The 14,976-nt window shown below is 49.2% G+C and overlaps 1 protein-coding gene across 3 annotated transcripts in view; it reads left to right on the forward strand.

Moving 5' to 3' along the window:
• The window catches only part of LOC115177305 (multiple epidermal growth factor-like domains protein 8), a 35,355-nt gene that overhangs the window by 8,859 nt on the left and 11,520 nt on the right, over positions 1-14,976 (forward strand). Inside the window, exons 9-38 of one of the 3 annotated variants that reach the window (XM_029737954.1) lie at positions 151-296; positions 536-646; positions 725-888; positions 1,339-1,440; positions 1,585-1,732; positions 2,388-2,551; positions 3,577-3,780; positions 3,894-4,097; positions 4,246-4,491; positions 4,601-4,719; positions 4,833-4,964; positions 5,144-5,341; positions 5,580-5,819; positions 5,985-6,169; positions 7,837-8,050; positions 8,853-9,096; positions 9,214-9,346; positions 9,476-9,726; positions 9,898-10,008; positions 10,088-10,206; positions 10,376-10,613; positions 10,794-10,965; positions 11,247-11,410; positions 11,606-11,741; positions 11,852-12,083; positions 12,263-12,389; positions 12,466-12,682; positions 12,802-13,016; positions 13,161-13,356; positions 13,571-13,739. In XM_029737954.1, the coding sequence (XP_029593814.1) occupies positions 151-296; positions 536-646; positions 725-888; positions 1,339-1,440; positions 1,585-1,732; positions 2,388-2,551; positions 3,577-3,780; positions 3,894-4,097; positions 4,246-4,491; positions 4,601-4,719; positions 4,833-4,964; positions 5,144-5,341; positions 5,580-5,819; positions 5,985-6,169; positions 7,837-8,050; positions 8,853-9,096; positions 9,214-9,346; positions 9,476-9,726; positions 9,898-10,008; positions 10,088-10,206; positions 10,376-10,613; positions 10,794-10,965; positions 11,247-11,410; positions 11,606-11,741; positions 11,852-12,083; positions 12,263-12,389; positions 12,466-12,682; positions 12,802-13,016; positions 13,161-13,356; positions 13,571-13,739 (5,301 nt within the window). The remainder of the gene's footprint in view (positions 1-150; positions 297-535; positions 647-724; positions 889-1,338; positions 1,441-1,584; positions 1,733-2,387; positions 2,552-3,576; positions 3,781-3,893; positions 4,098-4,245; positions 4,492-4,600; positions 4,720-4,832; positions 4,965-5,143; positions 5,342-5,579; positions 5,820-5,984; positions 6,170-7,836; positions 8,051-8,852; positions 9,097-9,213; positions 9,347-9,475; positions 9,727-9,897; positions 10,009-10,087; positions 10,207-10,375; positions 10,614-10,793; positions 10,966-11,246; positions 11,411-11,605; positions 11,742-11,851; positions 12,084-12,262; positions 12,390-12,465; positions 12,683-12,801; positions 13,017-13,160; positions 13,357-13,570; positions 13,740-14,976) is intronic. The other 2 variants (XM_029737955.1, XM_029737956.1) reach the window with 2 other exon arrangements.

Here is a 14,976-nt window from a genome sequence, read left to right on the forward strand (position 1 = left end):
GGTTCTTGGCTTCTCCAAGTGTCAGTGTCCGTGTGATTCCCAGTAGTGTTTGGTATCTATTTGTGTCTCAGCAGGTGTCTGTGTTAACGTTGGACTGTTTCTATTGTCTCAAATCATTTGCCTCCTTCCTGTCTCTCTCTCCCCCCTCAGGTTCAGTGTACGTGTGAACTCCACGGATGTATTCCATGTGGACCGGAGGTTCTGGACCTCGTTCCGTTCCCGTTTCCCAGCCACAGGCCCAAGGGAGAGAGCCTTCCACTCAGCCACCGTCATCGGAAACTACATGGTGGTCTATGGTGAGGGGATGTATGGTAGAGATGGTGATCACAGAGAATTTTGGATAAAGATGGAGACCTCTTGAATGGATTCATACAACTGTTTGCTGTCCAGCCCCTTTTCCCTCTAATATCGCTCTTATTCTCCCTATTCTCTCTCTCTCACTCTCACTCTCTCTCACTCACTCACACACACACACACACACACACACACACACACACACACACACACACACACACACACACACACTCACACTCAGGGGGGAATGTGCACATCCACTACCAGGAGGAGAAGTGTTATGATGAGGAAATCTTTTTCTACCACCTGGGGTGTCATCAGTGGGTGTCAGCTGGGGAGAGCCTCCAACACAGTGAGTCCCTACACACACACATTCTCACTCACACATATTCATGTTGCTTTATGTTGCATCATCTCTCTTTCCGTACAGGAGGAGAGGCTGTGAGAGGGCGGTACTCCCATGTAGCTGCTGTGATGGAGGGCAGGGTGCTGCTGGTTGCCGGGGGTTACAGTGGTATTGCCCGTGGAGACCTGGTGGCGTACAAAGTTCCACTTTTTGTGAGCAGTGACCCAGGAGACCGGGTGAGTCAAGAAGTAAGGAGGGGGGAGGGATGGAGAGTTTATTAAGGAATATTATTGCATGGTGGACAGGGGCGTATTGAAAGGGGGAGAGGTGGATGGTTGAAACTGCAATGCTCTCATCTCCTGAAGCATAATATTTTTCAGTGATAAAGTTTTTTGCGGGTTGAAAGCAGGACTTGTAAACATTGTATTTCTTGTGCACAATTTTGGGGTAGTTCACAGTATAGTGTGGTGCAGGGGTCTCCAACCCTGTTCCTGGAGAGCTATCCTCCTGTAGGTTTTCACTCCAACCCCAGTTGTAACTAACCTGATTCATTTTTATCAACCAGCAAATTATTAGTATCAGATCATTAGTATTAGGGTTAGAGCGAAAACCTACAGGACGGTAGCTCTCCAGGAACATGGTTGGAGAGCTCTGCTGTGGTGTATCTTTGTTTGACTGTGTGTTTCTGTGTGTGTCAGGACGCTGTGTGTGCCGAGGCACCAGACGAGAGCATGTGTCTGAAGAACCCAGAATGCAGCTGGTGTGAGGGCCGCTGTCGGGAGTACCAACCCACCAACCCGGTAACACACCTGTCCAACACCCTGCTTTTTCCATCCCTTTTTCTCTATCTTCAACCCAAACCTCATCCATCTGTCCTCCCCATCCACCTTCTAAGAATCTAACTTGACCATGGATAAAAACAATGTTTAACTGTCTCTCTCCAGTGTGGCAGCACAGGGTGCCTGGGCCTGCCCCGCTTCCTGTCTGACTGCCAGTCCTGCCTGGTGTTCAGTGGGGCTCCGGGTTCCCTGCCCCGCGCCCCCGGTGACTTCGGCTGGTGTGTCCAGAACGAGTCCTGCCTACCTGTGTCAGGTGAGATGCACAGAGGGAGGAGGGGAAATACAAATATCAAAAGCTAAAATGCATAGGAGAAAAAAGACATGAGGGACCATGAATTGGGCCTCCCCCCCTAGATACCTACTGCAGCCCTCATCCTCCACATACAACACCCATCTGCCAGTCACATTCTGTTAAAGGTCCCCAAAGCACACACATCCCTGGGTCGCTCCTCTTTTCAGTTCGCTGCGTTTCATCTCCATCTCTTCATTCAAAGAATCAATCATGGACGTTCTTACTTACAGTTGTGGCTGCTTCTTGTGATCTGTTGTTGCCCTTTGTGCTGTTGTCTGTTCCCAATAATGTTTGTACCATGTTTTGTGCTGCTGCCATGTTGTGTTGCTACCATGCTGTGTTTTTATGTGCTGCTGCCATGTTGTTTTTATGCGTTGCTGCCATGCTATGTTGTCATTTTAGGTCTCTCTTTATGTGGTGTCTCTTGTCATGTGTGTTTTGTCCTATATTTTTTATTTATTTTTAATCCCAGCCCCTTCTGGTAGGCTGTCATTGTAAATAAGAATTTGTTCTTAACTGACTTGCCTAGTTAAATAAAGATGAAAAGTATTGTAAGATTGAGGTCTGGTACTGCGTGTGTTGTTTAATGAGCTCTCCCTCCCTCTCGGTATTGCAGATCAAAGTGCTTGCCGTGTGGACCAGATCTCAGGAGCGTACGGCTGGTGGGGGGAGCGCACCCGTTTCCTCACCTCCCTCCTTTCCTGTCGCACTGAGAACTATGTCCCGGGACTGCACCTGCTCACCTTCCAGCACCCCCGCAATGATTCCCAGCCTGACAAGGTACAGAGGCCCCGCCAAGTAGGGCTGCCAACATCGCAATACTACTATAACTGATTTTCCATGGCAAAAAGGAAAACACAAAGCAGACAACTCTTTGGTCTTTTAAAAAACCTACTGTATGTAGATGATTGTGTGTTATAGCTTGGAAAATGAACTGAATTCTGGGTGACATCAGGCTGCTTGTTTCCAACATTAGGACTGTTTCCTCAGAACATTTACTCCGCTCCATGTTTTGTTTCATGCCACGATACCTCTGAGTATCAGTATACTGGTATTGTGACAACCCTACCGCCAAGTATTGTGGTCCTGTGTGGCTTGTGGGTTCGATTCCCTCACAAACACAACCAGTCATGATGTTTTCATCTGATTTGTCAAACAATCACTTCAAAGGGCTCCTTTTACTAGGCTATCCAGGCACATTCATCCACTCTCAACATAGTTCCAGCCTCCAAACAGTGCTGAATGGAAAGCGACATCTTTTACACAAAAAACGTGTAATGACATTTGCCGATTATCATTAGGCAATAATTTATGCATCCACTGCTGTCCTGGTGTCGGCCACTCAACTCTGGCTTGTCAAAATGTCAGTGTTCTCGTCGTACCACATCACATTGTGGAGTGTGGCCTAATACCACCCATTTATTTTCAAGTCCATTTGCAAATGTTTCATGCCTCTGACATGCGGTAATGAAAAATAATGGTGTAGTAGCCTACAGTTTTCTTGACATTTTGTTTGAATTATTATGATAGGCCTGTGTTTTACCGGTACGCGTACCCCCACTTTATTTTGCAGGGACACCGTACCACCTTACTTTCTGGTATTACTGGTATTACCTCTACTTCTAGCTATACTGCGTCTCTAAAGCCCCTCTAAATACTTACCCTTCTCCCACCCTGCTTAAGATACTGTGGGCTTCCCAAACTCTTATCTGACTGAATGTAGTGCTGCTGACTTCTGACATGTTGTACCTTGCTGTCTGTTGTAACACCTCCATCCAATCCCTCTTGAACCTCCACCCCTTCAGGTGTCCATCCTGCGCAGCACCTCCATCATCCTCAGCCCCACCACAGAGATGGACGTCACCCTGCAGTTCCGGGGCTTCATCCACCCCCTGTGGGGCGCCCCTCCACCTGCGCCCCCTCCCACCGAGACTGTTTCCATGTGGGCCCGGATACAAAGGCTACACTTTGAGGCCCGCATGGCTGCTGGACCCAACTCCCTGCAACTGGTGAGCGAGGGAGAGAGAGCGGGAGATGGGTGCTTACATTACGAGATACGAGTAGATCCAGCCAGTAATTTGTTTTACTGAACTCTCTCACTCCCTCTTCCTCCTCCCCTCAGAAGGAGTTGGTAGGTCGTTGGGCAGCTCACCAGGAGAAGGAGACGAAGCTGCTGTCCCGTCCTGACATGGGTCGTCTGTTTCCCAACCTGACCCGAGGGAACCGCTACCTGGTCCAGGCCGAGGGATACCTCAACAACTCAGGCTCTGGACAGACTAGTGAGATGGCCTTGACCTGGAACAGAACCGCTCTCCCCGGCGGAAGTGTGAGTACCAGCTGACAATTACACATTTTATAAACAAAAGGTTTTCACAGTAATACTGAGGCTCAATACCCTTAACATCAATATCGAAGACGTTTGCTTCTCCCACTGTCTAGCTCTTTTTTTTGTTCTCATTTCTTTCTCTCTGTAGGAGATTTCCTTCCTGTTCTTGGAGCCATACCGTTCTGGCTCTTGCTCGGGGTACCAGTCTTGCTTGGCATGTCTGTCAGACCAGTCCTGTGGCTGGTGCCCATCTCTGGGCCGCTGTCTGTTCCGTGCACTGCCTGACCTGGAGCCCTGCCCGGAGGACCAGGGGGGAGGGGAGCGCCACCTGCTGCTGGCCCCGCCACAATGCACCCTCTGTGAGGAGTACAGGGACTGCTCCGCCTGCACTCAGGTATTTAACATACAGAACACCTCACTGCCATTAGCTTCATAAAACAGATTTTTTATACTCCCCTTATAGATCTTGTAGACCTTTGACTTTTATGATCTTTGGCCGACAGGACCCCTACTGTGAGTGGCAGATCAACTCCAGCAAGAAGGGTGACTACCAGTGCAGCCGACGGGGAAGACTGGATGGATCCATTCGCGACCCAGAGGGGTGCCCTAAAGTCTGCAACCAGTGAGTACCCACTGTCAGGCTCATCGTAATATAATGTTGCTGGGGCAATTACTTCTAGGGTATGCATCTCTCTCTCTCTTCTCTCTCTCCACCTTCCCCCCCCTCTGTAACAGGAGGAGGACTTGTGGGGAGTGTCTGTCTAACTCCAGTCAGTGTGCGTGGTGTGAGTCGGCCCAGACCTGCTTCTACTTCGCTGCCTACCTCACCAAGTATCCCTATGGAGAGTGCAGGGACTGGTATGACAGGTAAACCATTAGAACCAATGAGCTGAACTCCTGTAGTCAGCAGTTTTAAAATGGAGGTTTAATCTTATTTCTCTTTCCTATTTGGAATCTATTATGTACCAACCGTTTCTGTCTCCCTCTCCCTCCTTCCCCCAATCCTCTCTCCATCCCTTCCTCTATCCCTCTCTCCCCTACTCCAGTGTTCACTCAGTGCCCCAGTGTAAGCAGTGCTCAGCTCTGGTCACCTGTACAGACTGTCTCCAGACGTTTCAGTGCGGCTGGTGTGGAGACTACAACAACCCCACCATCGGCAGGTGTCTACGAGGAGACTGGGGAGGGATGGACGACCCCTCTGTGTATAACTGCAGTGTGGCTGTGGATGAAGTACGGGCTACCAGGTATGATGACCAGCAAACTACCACACTTCAAAATGCTTACTTACCCAGGTTTGACTTCAACTGAGGACAAGCCCACAAAACGGGCTGTGGTGATGGAAAAAATAATTCTCTGAGCAGGTCCAGTGTAACTAATGCCTGCCTACACTGGACCTGCCTGTGAAGTTACCATGTCAATACCAGACCACCTCTCTGCATTAGGAGGTAATACTGAACCTTTTTATTCCTCCTCCCCCTCTAGTCCTGAGCCCCAGACCTTGGCCCCCCCGCGGCCCATGGAGATGGAGATGGAGCTGGAGCACCTGGAGGAGGGAGAGAGGGACCCAGTCTGGTCCTACCCCACCTGTCCCGATGTGGAGGAGTGCAGGCTGGGCCTCCACAGCTGCCACCCCTTCGCCACCTGCGTCAACACCCCCACCTCCTTTGAGTGCCACTGTGAGAGGGGCTACACCGGGGACGGCACCCTGCACTGCAACCAGACGTGAGAGAGGCTCACTCCCTGTCGCTCTTTCTTTTTCTCTCTCCCTCTCATCCTCCCTATCATGACAAGCCCTTTTCCCTTCCACTAACTTTTATAATGTCTCGTTCTCTGAATAACTCCATTCTCCTAAGCTGACCTCTCTCTCTCTCTCTCTCTCTGCTCCAGTTGTTATAATGAGTGTCGTGAGGGCCAGTGCAGCGGCAGCCCGCGGTTCGAGTGTGAGTGTTCCCTAGGCTGGACATCTGACCCAGCCACCCTGGTGCTGAGCGGGGTGGAGTGTGACGTGGACTGTGGCTGTAACTTCCACAGCACCTGTATCACTGCCCCAGGCATCTGTGACCACTGCCAGGGTGAGACAGACATAAATATCAACCCATTCTAGGCCTTCCAAAAAAGGAACAATTTACAGCAACACCCCAAGATGACCAGAAAAACAACATATACAGTCGTGGCTAAACGTTTTGAGAATGACACAAATATACATTTCCACAAAGTTTGCTGCTTCAGTGTCTTTAGATATTTTTATCAGATGTTACTATGGAATACTGAAGTATAATTACAAGCATTTAATAAGTGTCAAAGGCTTTTATTGACAATTACATGAAGTTGATGCAAAGAGTCAATATTTGCAGTGTTGACCCTTCTTTTTCAAGACCTCTGCAATCCACCCTGGCATGCTGTCAATTAACTTCTGGGCCACATCCTGACTGATGGCAGCCCATTCTTGCATAATCAATGCTTGGAGTTTGTCAGAATTTGTGAGGTTTTGTTTGTCCACCCGCTTCTTGAGGATTGACCACACGTTCTCAAAGGGATTAAGGTCTGGGGAGTTTCCTGGCCATGGACCCAAAATATCGATGTTTTGTTCCCCAAACCACTTAGTTATCACTTTTGCCTTATGGCAAGGTGCTCCATCATGCTGGAAAAGGCATTGTTCATCACCAAACTGTTCCTGGATGGTTGTGAGAAGTTACTCTCGGAGGATGTGTTGGTACCATTCCTTATTCATGGCTGTGTTCTTAGGCAAAATTGTGAGTGAGCCCACTCCCTTGGCTGAGAAGCAACCCCACACATGAATGGTCTCAGGATGCTTTACTGTTGGCATGACACAGGACTGATGGTAGCGCTCACCTTATCTTCTCCAGACAAACTTTTTTCCAGATGCCCCAAACAATCGGAAAGGGGATTCATCAGAGAAAATGACTTTACCCCAGTCCTCAGCAGTCCAATCCCTGTACCTTTTGCAGAATATCAGTCTGTCCCTGATGTTTTTCCTGGAGAGACGTGGCTCCAAAAGTCTTCTGCCTGCTGCCATTCCTTAGCAAGCTCTGTACTGGTGGTGCCCCGATCCCGCAGCTGAATCAACTTTAGGAGACGGTCCTGGCGCTTGCTGGACTTTCTTCGGCGCCCTGAAGCCTTCTTCACAACAATTGAACCGCTCTCCTTGAAGTTCTTGATGATCCGATAAATGGTTGATTTAGGTGCAATCTTACTGGCAGCAATATCCTTGCCTGTGAAGCCCTTTTTGTGCAAAGCAATGATGACAGCACGTGTTTCCTTGCAGGTAACCATGATTGACAGAGGAAGAACAATGATTCCACGTACCACCCTCCTTTTGAAGCTTCCAGTCTGTTATTCAAACTCAATCAGCATGACAGAGTGATCTCCAGCCTTGTCCTCGTCAACACTCACACCTGTGGCAATGAGAGAATCACTGACATGATGTCAGCTGGTCCTTTTGTGGCAGGGCTGAAATGCAGTGGAAATGTTTTTGGGGATTCAGTTCATTTGCATGGCAAAGAGGGACTTTGCAGTTAATTGCAATTTATCTGATCACTCTTCATAACATTCTGGAGTATATGCAAATTGCCATCATACAACCTGAGGCAGCAGACTTTGTGAAAATTTAAATTTGTGTCATTCTCAAAACTTTTGGCCACGACTGTAGTTTATTAATTTCAAAAGTTATAATTTTCTCTAATTAGTTAATGTGCTCTCCGTTCTCCCTTCTCCTCAGATTGGACAATGGGTCTCCAGTGTGAGCACTGTCGACCAGGGAGTTTTGGTTCTGCGCTGGCCGGGGGTGGGGGCTGTGTGCCCTGCCAGTGTAACGGCCATGGAGGCCCCCTCCTGGGCTTCTGCCACAATCAGACAGGCCAATGCTACTGCACACACCATACCCAGGGACCACACTGTGAATCCTGCTTGCCTGGATACTACGGAGACCCCAGGTGAGGGGGACAGACAATGGACTCTGGATGGATGGATTTATTATCCCCAGTGAGGACATTAGTTTTGCAGCATTACAAGGGGCAAATAATAGGCATTCTGTAAATGATCTGTTTTATAGAACAGCATGTGTACTGTGCATCAGCAACTAGTTGCTATGTGCTCTGTAATTAAGAACCTGCTTCACTATTGTGGTGGCTAATTTCTCTATTACCAAATGAGGAAAAACAAACTTCACACACCAGTCAGAGTTATACTTAAACTGCATTTTTAGTAATAAGAGCTTTGCATTAGCATTGACTTTCAATGATGCACCATTTCTAATGAACCATTGAAAGTGACAACACAAAAGTACAAAGATCTTTTATAGCCAAGATACACCCCTCTCAACCTACATGACGAACAACAGATACATAGAATGGTCACAAGGTTAAGATTTGTATGAAAGGTATCTACTTCATTGTAAAGACCAGTGTCTGGTCCTCCTACTCCAAACTGGAACCGTCTCTCCCTGGTACGGTATAGAACAGAACCATTAGCTCATGTTCTCTGGAATGCTCTTTAGGTTTTATCACCCAAAGACATCGTAAATCTCCTCTGTCAGTGCTATCTCATAGAGGCCCATCCTCAGTAAAACACACACACAATAGTTAACAGAATACTCTATTCTGTCGAATAAAACAACCATTATAATACAATACAAGCATTATAACATAATCTTGCAATTTCCACGACACTATACATTTGAATGTTTGAATTTTTCTCACTTAATGCATATCACTTATACAACTCTCTCTTCCTCAGGAATAATGGCACCTGTTTCCGTCAGTGTCAGGGGCGCTCTGTGATCCTGTCCCACCAGTCACCCCTCTCTGAGCTCCCTATCTCGTCCTCCATGGGGTGGCGAGGTGGCGTCGGGGGGAAGGGGGGACTCTCCCACTGTCTGTGGGTCCTGTCTGTCTCTGAGAACCTGGCCCCCTGTGTGCCGGGCAAGCTGTGCCCTCCTGTGGCTCTCACCCTTCACCCAGACTCCTACACACAGTGCACTGTGAGTACTAACCACACACACTAACTCCTACAACAGACTGATGTTTATTGTGCTGTAGTGAACAGAGCCACCAGCATTCCCATGGCCTGAGATGTATTTGCTGTCTCTCACACACAGAGCTCCTACGTTTACGTGTTTGACGGCCTACCTCGTTTCTTGAGCAACGGGGTGGTGCACTCGGACCACAACCTGATTGGCGCATTCTGTGGGACGACCCGGACTCAGCCAATCACAGTGGAGGCGACTTCAGGTTAAAACTAGTCATTTTTTAAAAAGTTTTAAAATAAAGTTTTTCTCCAACTTATTTTCTGACTGTAAATATCATGAGTAGTATTGAAAGATTCCCTCTCTGATCCCTCTGTCTTTCTCTCTCTCCCAGGTGTGATCTCTGTCTACTTTGAGGCCAACGTCTCATCCGACCGCCCTCAGGGTTTCAACGCCTCCTTCTGGGTGCGGCGCTGTCGCCAGGGTTCTGAGGCGGGGGAGGATGGGTCACCCGTATGCCAGGGAGGGGCGCAGTGCAGCGGGGGGCTGTGCCAGTGTACTCAGGGGTATGGGGGACCGTACTGCGACAGGCCCCTCTGTCCTGGGGGCTGTGGGCTAGCAGAGGGCCGAGGCTCCTGCAACTTGGTGAGAGGGACTGAACAGTAGCACTGTTACTGCAAGACAGTGTGAATGTTCATTGTTGTTTTGTTGGTGTTTTGATGTTTTCCTCTTTGTTTATCCTATTCCTATATATTGCAGTCTCTTGTGTGTCTCTAATGTTAACCCTCTCTCTCTCTCTCTATGTGTACGTTTTAGTCTCTGGGAGTGTGTGTGTGTGCAGACGGTTGGGGTGGCTCTGACTGCTCCACCCTTCTGGACTCCAGCAGCCTAGTTTGGGAAACCCTACTGGACACACAGCTCACAGCGGTAAGAACAAGGACACACATATATAAAAACACTCCCACCACAGAGTGTCACAGTGTTAAACTTCCCCCTCCCTCCACAGAACCAGGCCCACAGGTTCCTCCACCGGATGGGCCATTCTCTAGTGTCTGGGCCCCAGGGGAACCTCTGGATGTATGGAGGCCTCTCTCTCTCAGAGGGCATCCTGGGAAACGTCTACAGGTGGGGGGGATGACTTTTTAATGGCTGTGTTTTTATTAACGTTCATTTAAAGATGCCTTTTATGAGACAGCAATTTTTTGTTGTTGTAATTGTTTGAAATTACCAGTAACTCATATCAGTTAGTTTCTCTGTATGTCTCTCTTCCCTCTGTGTTGATTGGTGGGTTTAGGTATTCTGTGTTGGAGCGGCGCTGGACTCAGATGCTGACCAGCTCAGTGGAGGAAGGCTCCACCCCCAGCCCCCGCTACCACCATGCTTCTGCCCTTCTGGCCAGTCACGAGCCTCTCTCCGACGCCCAGGGAGCCACTCACAACCTCATGCTGGTGGTGGGCGGTGTCACGCAGAAGGGCGTCGCCATGGATACATGGAGCCTCAACCTCAGCAGTCTGGTGTGGAGACAGCACAAGGTTAGAGTTGGTTTGTTTAGTTTTAGTAATCCACCATCTTGCCTTACTTGGGAAAATATATGAACAAAAAACCACTAAACATAAAATATTGGTAGTTATCTGTCAGCCTACACCCCATGATTCAATTTACTATAGACTTGTTCTATGTAACCAATTAGTCTGTGTCCTCTTCCCCCACAGAGCTCAGTGCTGCCACCGGTGGCAGGTCATACTCTAACGGTGCGTCGGGACTCCTCTATGCTGCTCATCGGAGGTTACTCTCCAGAGAACGGCTTCAACCATCACCTGCTGGAGTTCAACATCCACTCTGGCAACTGGACCGTCACCCCCCACACCGGCACACCTCCTACAGGTCAGAAGGACCTATCTCCACCTGCACTCATTAACTCACTTAGTACCTGCCAATCTGGAAAGTCCCTACTCAGCTTTCGTGGAACCTCTCCCACTAAGTAGGCATAGAATATAAAGATTGAGGTGCATCCATTATGGTTGGAGCGAAGAGTTATTTCTGACACCGTGAACAGTAAACTGCTGTCCCTTATGATGTTGCATAATTTACCAGTCTGTTGATTAACCCTTAACCCTCCTGTGTTGCCTCTTGACTGACTCCTGTGTGTCCTGTCCTCTCTTCAGGTCTGTATGGCCACTCTGCTGTGTACCACGAGCAGACGGACGCCGTGTACGTGTTCGGAGGCTACCGCTTCCACGTGGAGACAGTGGAGCCCTCAGGAGAGCTCTACAGTCTCTACTATGCCAACCTCACCTGGTCCCTACTGGTCCCCTCACAGGGGAATAAGGTAGGAACTACCACGGCAGCTTTACCACGAGAACATGCTTCTTTCACAACTAGCTAACCGGTATTTAAACAGCTTTTACATGTTCCCAGGCTGGTCTTAATTGATGACATCATCATTATATCGTAACAATTTTTCTTAAATTAACACGTTCTTTTTTCTTTCTCCCTCGCTTACTTTCTCCCTCTCTCTCCTCAGCCCCTGTCTCGTTTCTTCCACGCTGCAGCCCTGATAAAAGACACCATGGTGATCGTGGGAGGGAGGACAGGAGTGGAGGACTACAGCAACACAGTGTCTCTGTACCAGATCAACTGTAACACCTGGATACAGCCAGGTAACTGTGTGACTGACACTACATGTGGCTAGCCAAAACACTGCATATATGCTCAGTTTGATGATGATGTGGAGATTATCCTAACGTTTCTCCCTTCCTCTCTCTCTCAGACTCGGCGGTGGGCGAGCCGGTTAACCGTTCAGTGTCTCTGGCCATGGTGGGCTGGGGTGGGCGGCTGTTCCTCTCTGGGGGGTTCAACGGGGTCACCCTGGGGCGTCTCCTCACCCTGACCCTTCCCTCTGACCCCTGTGCCTTGCTGCCCACGCCTGAGGCCTGCAACACCACCACAGGCAGCTGTGTCTGGTGCAGGGGCACCTGCGCCGCCTCCGATACTGCTGAGAGGTACAGCTATGGTTATCATGGGAATTATGTTGTTTCCAAGTTGTTGACTGTCTTTTATTTTGGAGGTGTATCTTGGGGTTGTCACTTTGTGTAATCATGTTTATTCTTTCCCTATCTCAGAATTAGTGACAAACTATCCCTTCTCTCCCTCTTTATGGTGTGTTGTCCCACTCTCTCAGACTGGGCTGTTCCATTGGTCAGTCTCCCTGCTCACCCACCCCTCGTCTACCAGACCAGTGTCGCAGACTGAAGACCTGCAGCGAGTGTCTGGCACGCCACCCCAGGACCTTCTCTAGCCCCTCACAGGTAATACACACACGCAAATGCACACAAACACCAGCTCAGACAGTACACACACACACTAACCTCCCCTCTCTGTCAGTCCCAGTCTGCTCTGCAGTGTAAGTGGTGCACCAACTGTCCAGAGGGAGCATGCATCAGCAGTACAGTCAGCTGCACCTCCGAACACGACTGCAGGATCAACCAGAGAGAGATCTTCCTGTCCAGCAACTGTACTGAGACCAGCTGTGAGGCCTCCGACTGCCCCAAGTGCACCGCCTCAGGGAAGTGCATGTGGACACGCCAGTTCAAACGCACCGGTGAGAGACACCGCCATTCACCTTCTATTGCTAGGGACAGGAGTCTTGGGTTGACCACTAGACTAAGTTGTGGCTGGAACTGAGAACCACTCTCTTACATCTTGTTGCGGTTCCTCCAGGCGAGACCAGGCGCATCCTGAGTGTGAACCCCACCTACGACTGGACGTGCTTCAGCTACGCCCTGCTCAACGTGTCCCCAATGCAGGTGGAGTCCTCCCCCCCTCTGCCCTGCCCGCCCCCCTGCCACCACCTCAGCACCTGCAGCCTCTGCCTGGGCTCCCGGGGCTCAGACGGGGGCTGGCAGCACTGTGTGTGGAGCATGGCACTGCAGCAGGTAAGATGGAGACAGACTGTGTGTGGGTGGCGGGTAAGGGCATATCTGTGTCTATTTTTTGCCAAAAATATATTTCTGCATTGTAGCTTAAAAAATGAACAAGACTATGTTTCTGTCCTCCCTTCCCCCTCTCCTCTCCTCCAGTGTGTGAGTCCGTCCTTCGTGCCTCTGCGCTGTGAGGCGGGTCAGTGTGGTCGTCTGCTGTCTGGTGGGGACTCCTGCTCCCCCCAGTGCGCCCAGCTCACCCAGTGCTCTCAATGCATCGCCTGGCCCCAGTGTGGCTGGTGTGCTGCCCGGGGGGGCAACGGGGCTGGACGTTGCCAGCAGGGAGGCCTCGACGGTGAGGGGAACAGAATTGAGTAGACCTTGAGAATATCCTTTTATAGGATAGAATAATAGATCCTCATCCTATGTATGTATGTATGTATGTATGTATGAATACAATACGAGCTTTATAGAATGCAACTTTATTGTCCTTCATTTAGTGTTATGTTCTCTACTCCCGATAACTATTTCAAGTTACCTCTTCTCACTTTCCCCTGTGTGTGTGTCAGGTGTGAGTGAGGGAGTGTGTCCCCAGAGGAACAGCAGCTGGTCCTTCCTCCACTGCCCAGAGGAGGATGAGTGTGCCAACGGCCACCACCACTGTAACATCACCCAGGACTGCCATGACCTGACCCAGGGATACCACTGCACCTGCAAGCAGGGCTACGTTCTCAGCCGGTAGGAAGCCACACGTCACAATCATCATTAACGGCAGAAGTAGCAGCACTTGGAGACCTCAGCAGCTATACACACACAACCTCATCATCATTACATCATCACAATCATCAGTACTACCACTCCACCTGTCCTGCAAACATTCAGTTGGTATACATGCATAGTATCCTGAAAAGGTTCTAAAGCTGTACCATTGAGATCATCTTGACTGGCTGCATCACTGCTTGGTATGGCAATAGCACCGACCTCGATCGCATGGTGCTACAGAGGGTTGTGCGGACAGCCCAGTACGTCACTGGGGCCGAGTTCCCTGCCATCCAGGACATCTATATCAGGAGGTGCGGAAGGAAGGCCCGGAAAATTGTTAAAGACTCCAACCATAGACTATTCTCTCTGCTTCCGCACAGCAAGCGGTACCGATGCATCAGGTCTGACACCAGCAGGCTCGTAAACAGCTTCTATCCCCAAACAATAAGCCTGATAATTAGCTAACAGAATAGCTACACAGACTGAGTTTGTCTTGTATCTTTATTAACCTTTTATTTCAATATTTGCACTGTCTCTATGCACACTCACAGGGCCCTACACACTGTCACTCCAACACACTCACACACTGTCACTCCAACACACTGTCACTCCAACACACTCACACACTGTCACTCCAACACACTGTCACTCCAACACACTCACACACTGTCACTCCAACACACTCACACACTGTCACTCCAACACACTGTCACTCCAACACACTCACACTGTCACTCCAACACACTGTCACTCCAACACACTCACACACTGTCACGCCAACACACTCACACACTGTTACTCCAACACACTCACACACTGTCACTCCAACACACACACGCATACAAACACTCACTCCATCATCTTCTCACTCACACCCGCCCACTCACACCCGCCCACTCACTCACATACAAGCTGCTGCTAATCTGTTTATCTTATATCCTGTTGCCTAGTCAGTCACCTTACCCCTGTACATATCTACCTCCATCACACCAGTATCCCTGCTCATGTAAATATGGTATTGGAACAGACTTTTTAAATATTTCTTGTGTATAGTATCCTTATTGCTTACTTTATTGTGTATTTCATATTTCTTATTTCTCGTGTTTTTTCTAGTAATACATTGATTATTGCATTGTTTGGTTTTGAGTTTGCAAGAAAGGCATTTCGCTGTACTTGTGCATGTGACATTAAAACTTGGAAACAAACAGAGCTA

This window comes from Salmo trutta, chromosome 37, assembly GCF_901001165.1.
Source record: "Salmo trutta chromosome 37, fSalTru1.1, whole genome shotgun sequence".
NCBI lineage: Eukaryota > Metazoa > Chordata > Actinopteri > Salmoniformes > Salmonidae > Salmo > Salmo trutta.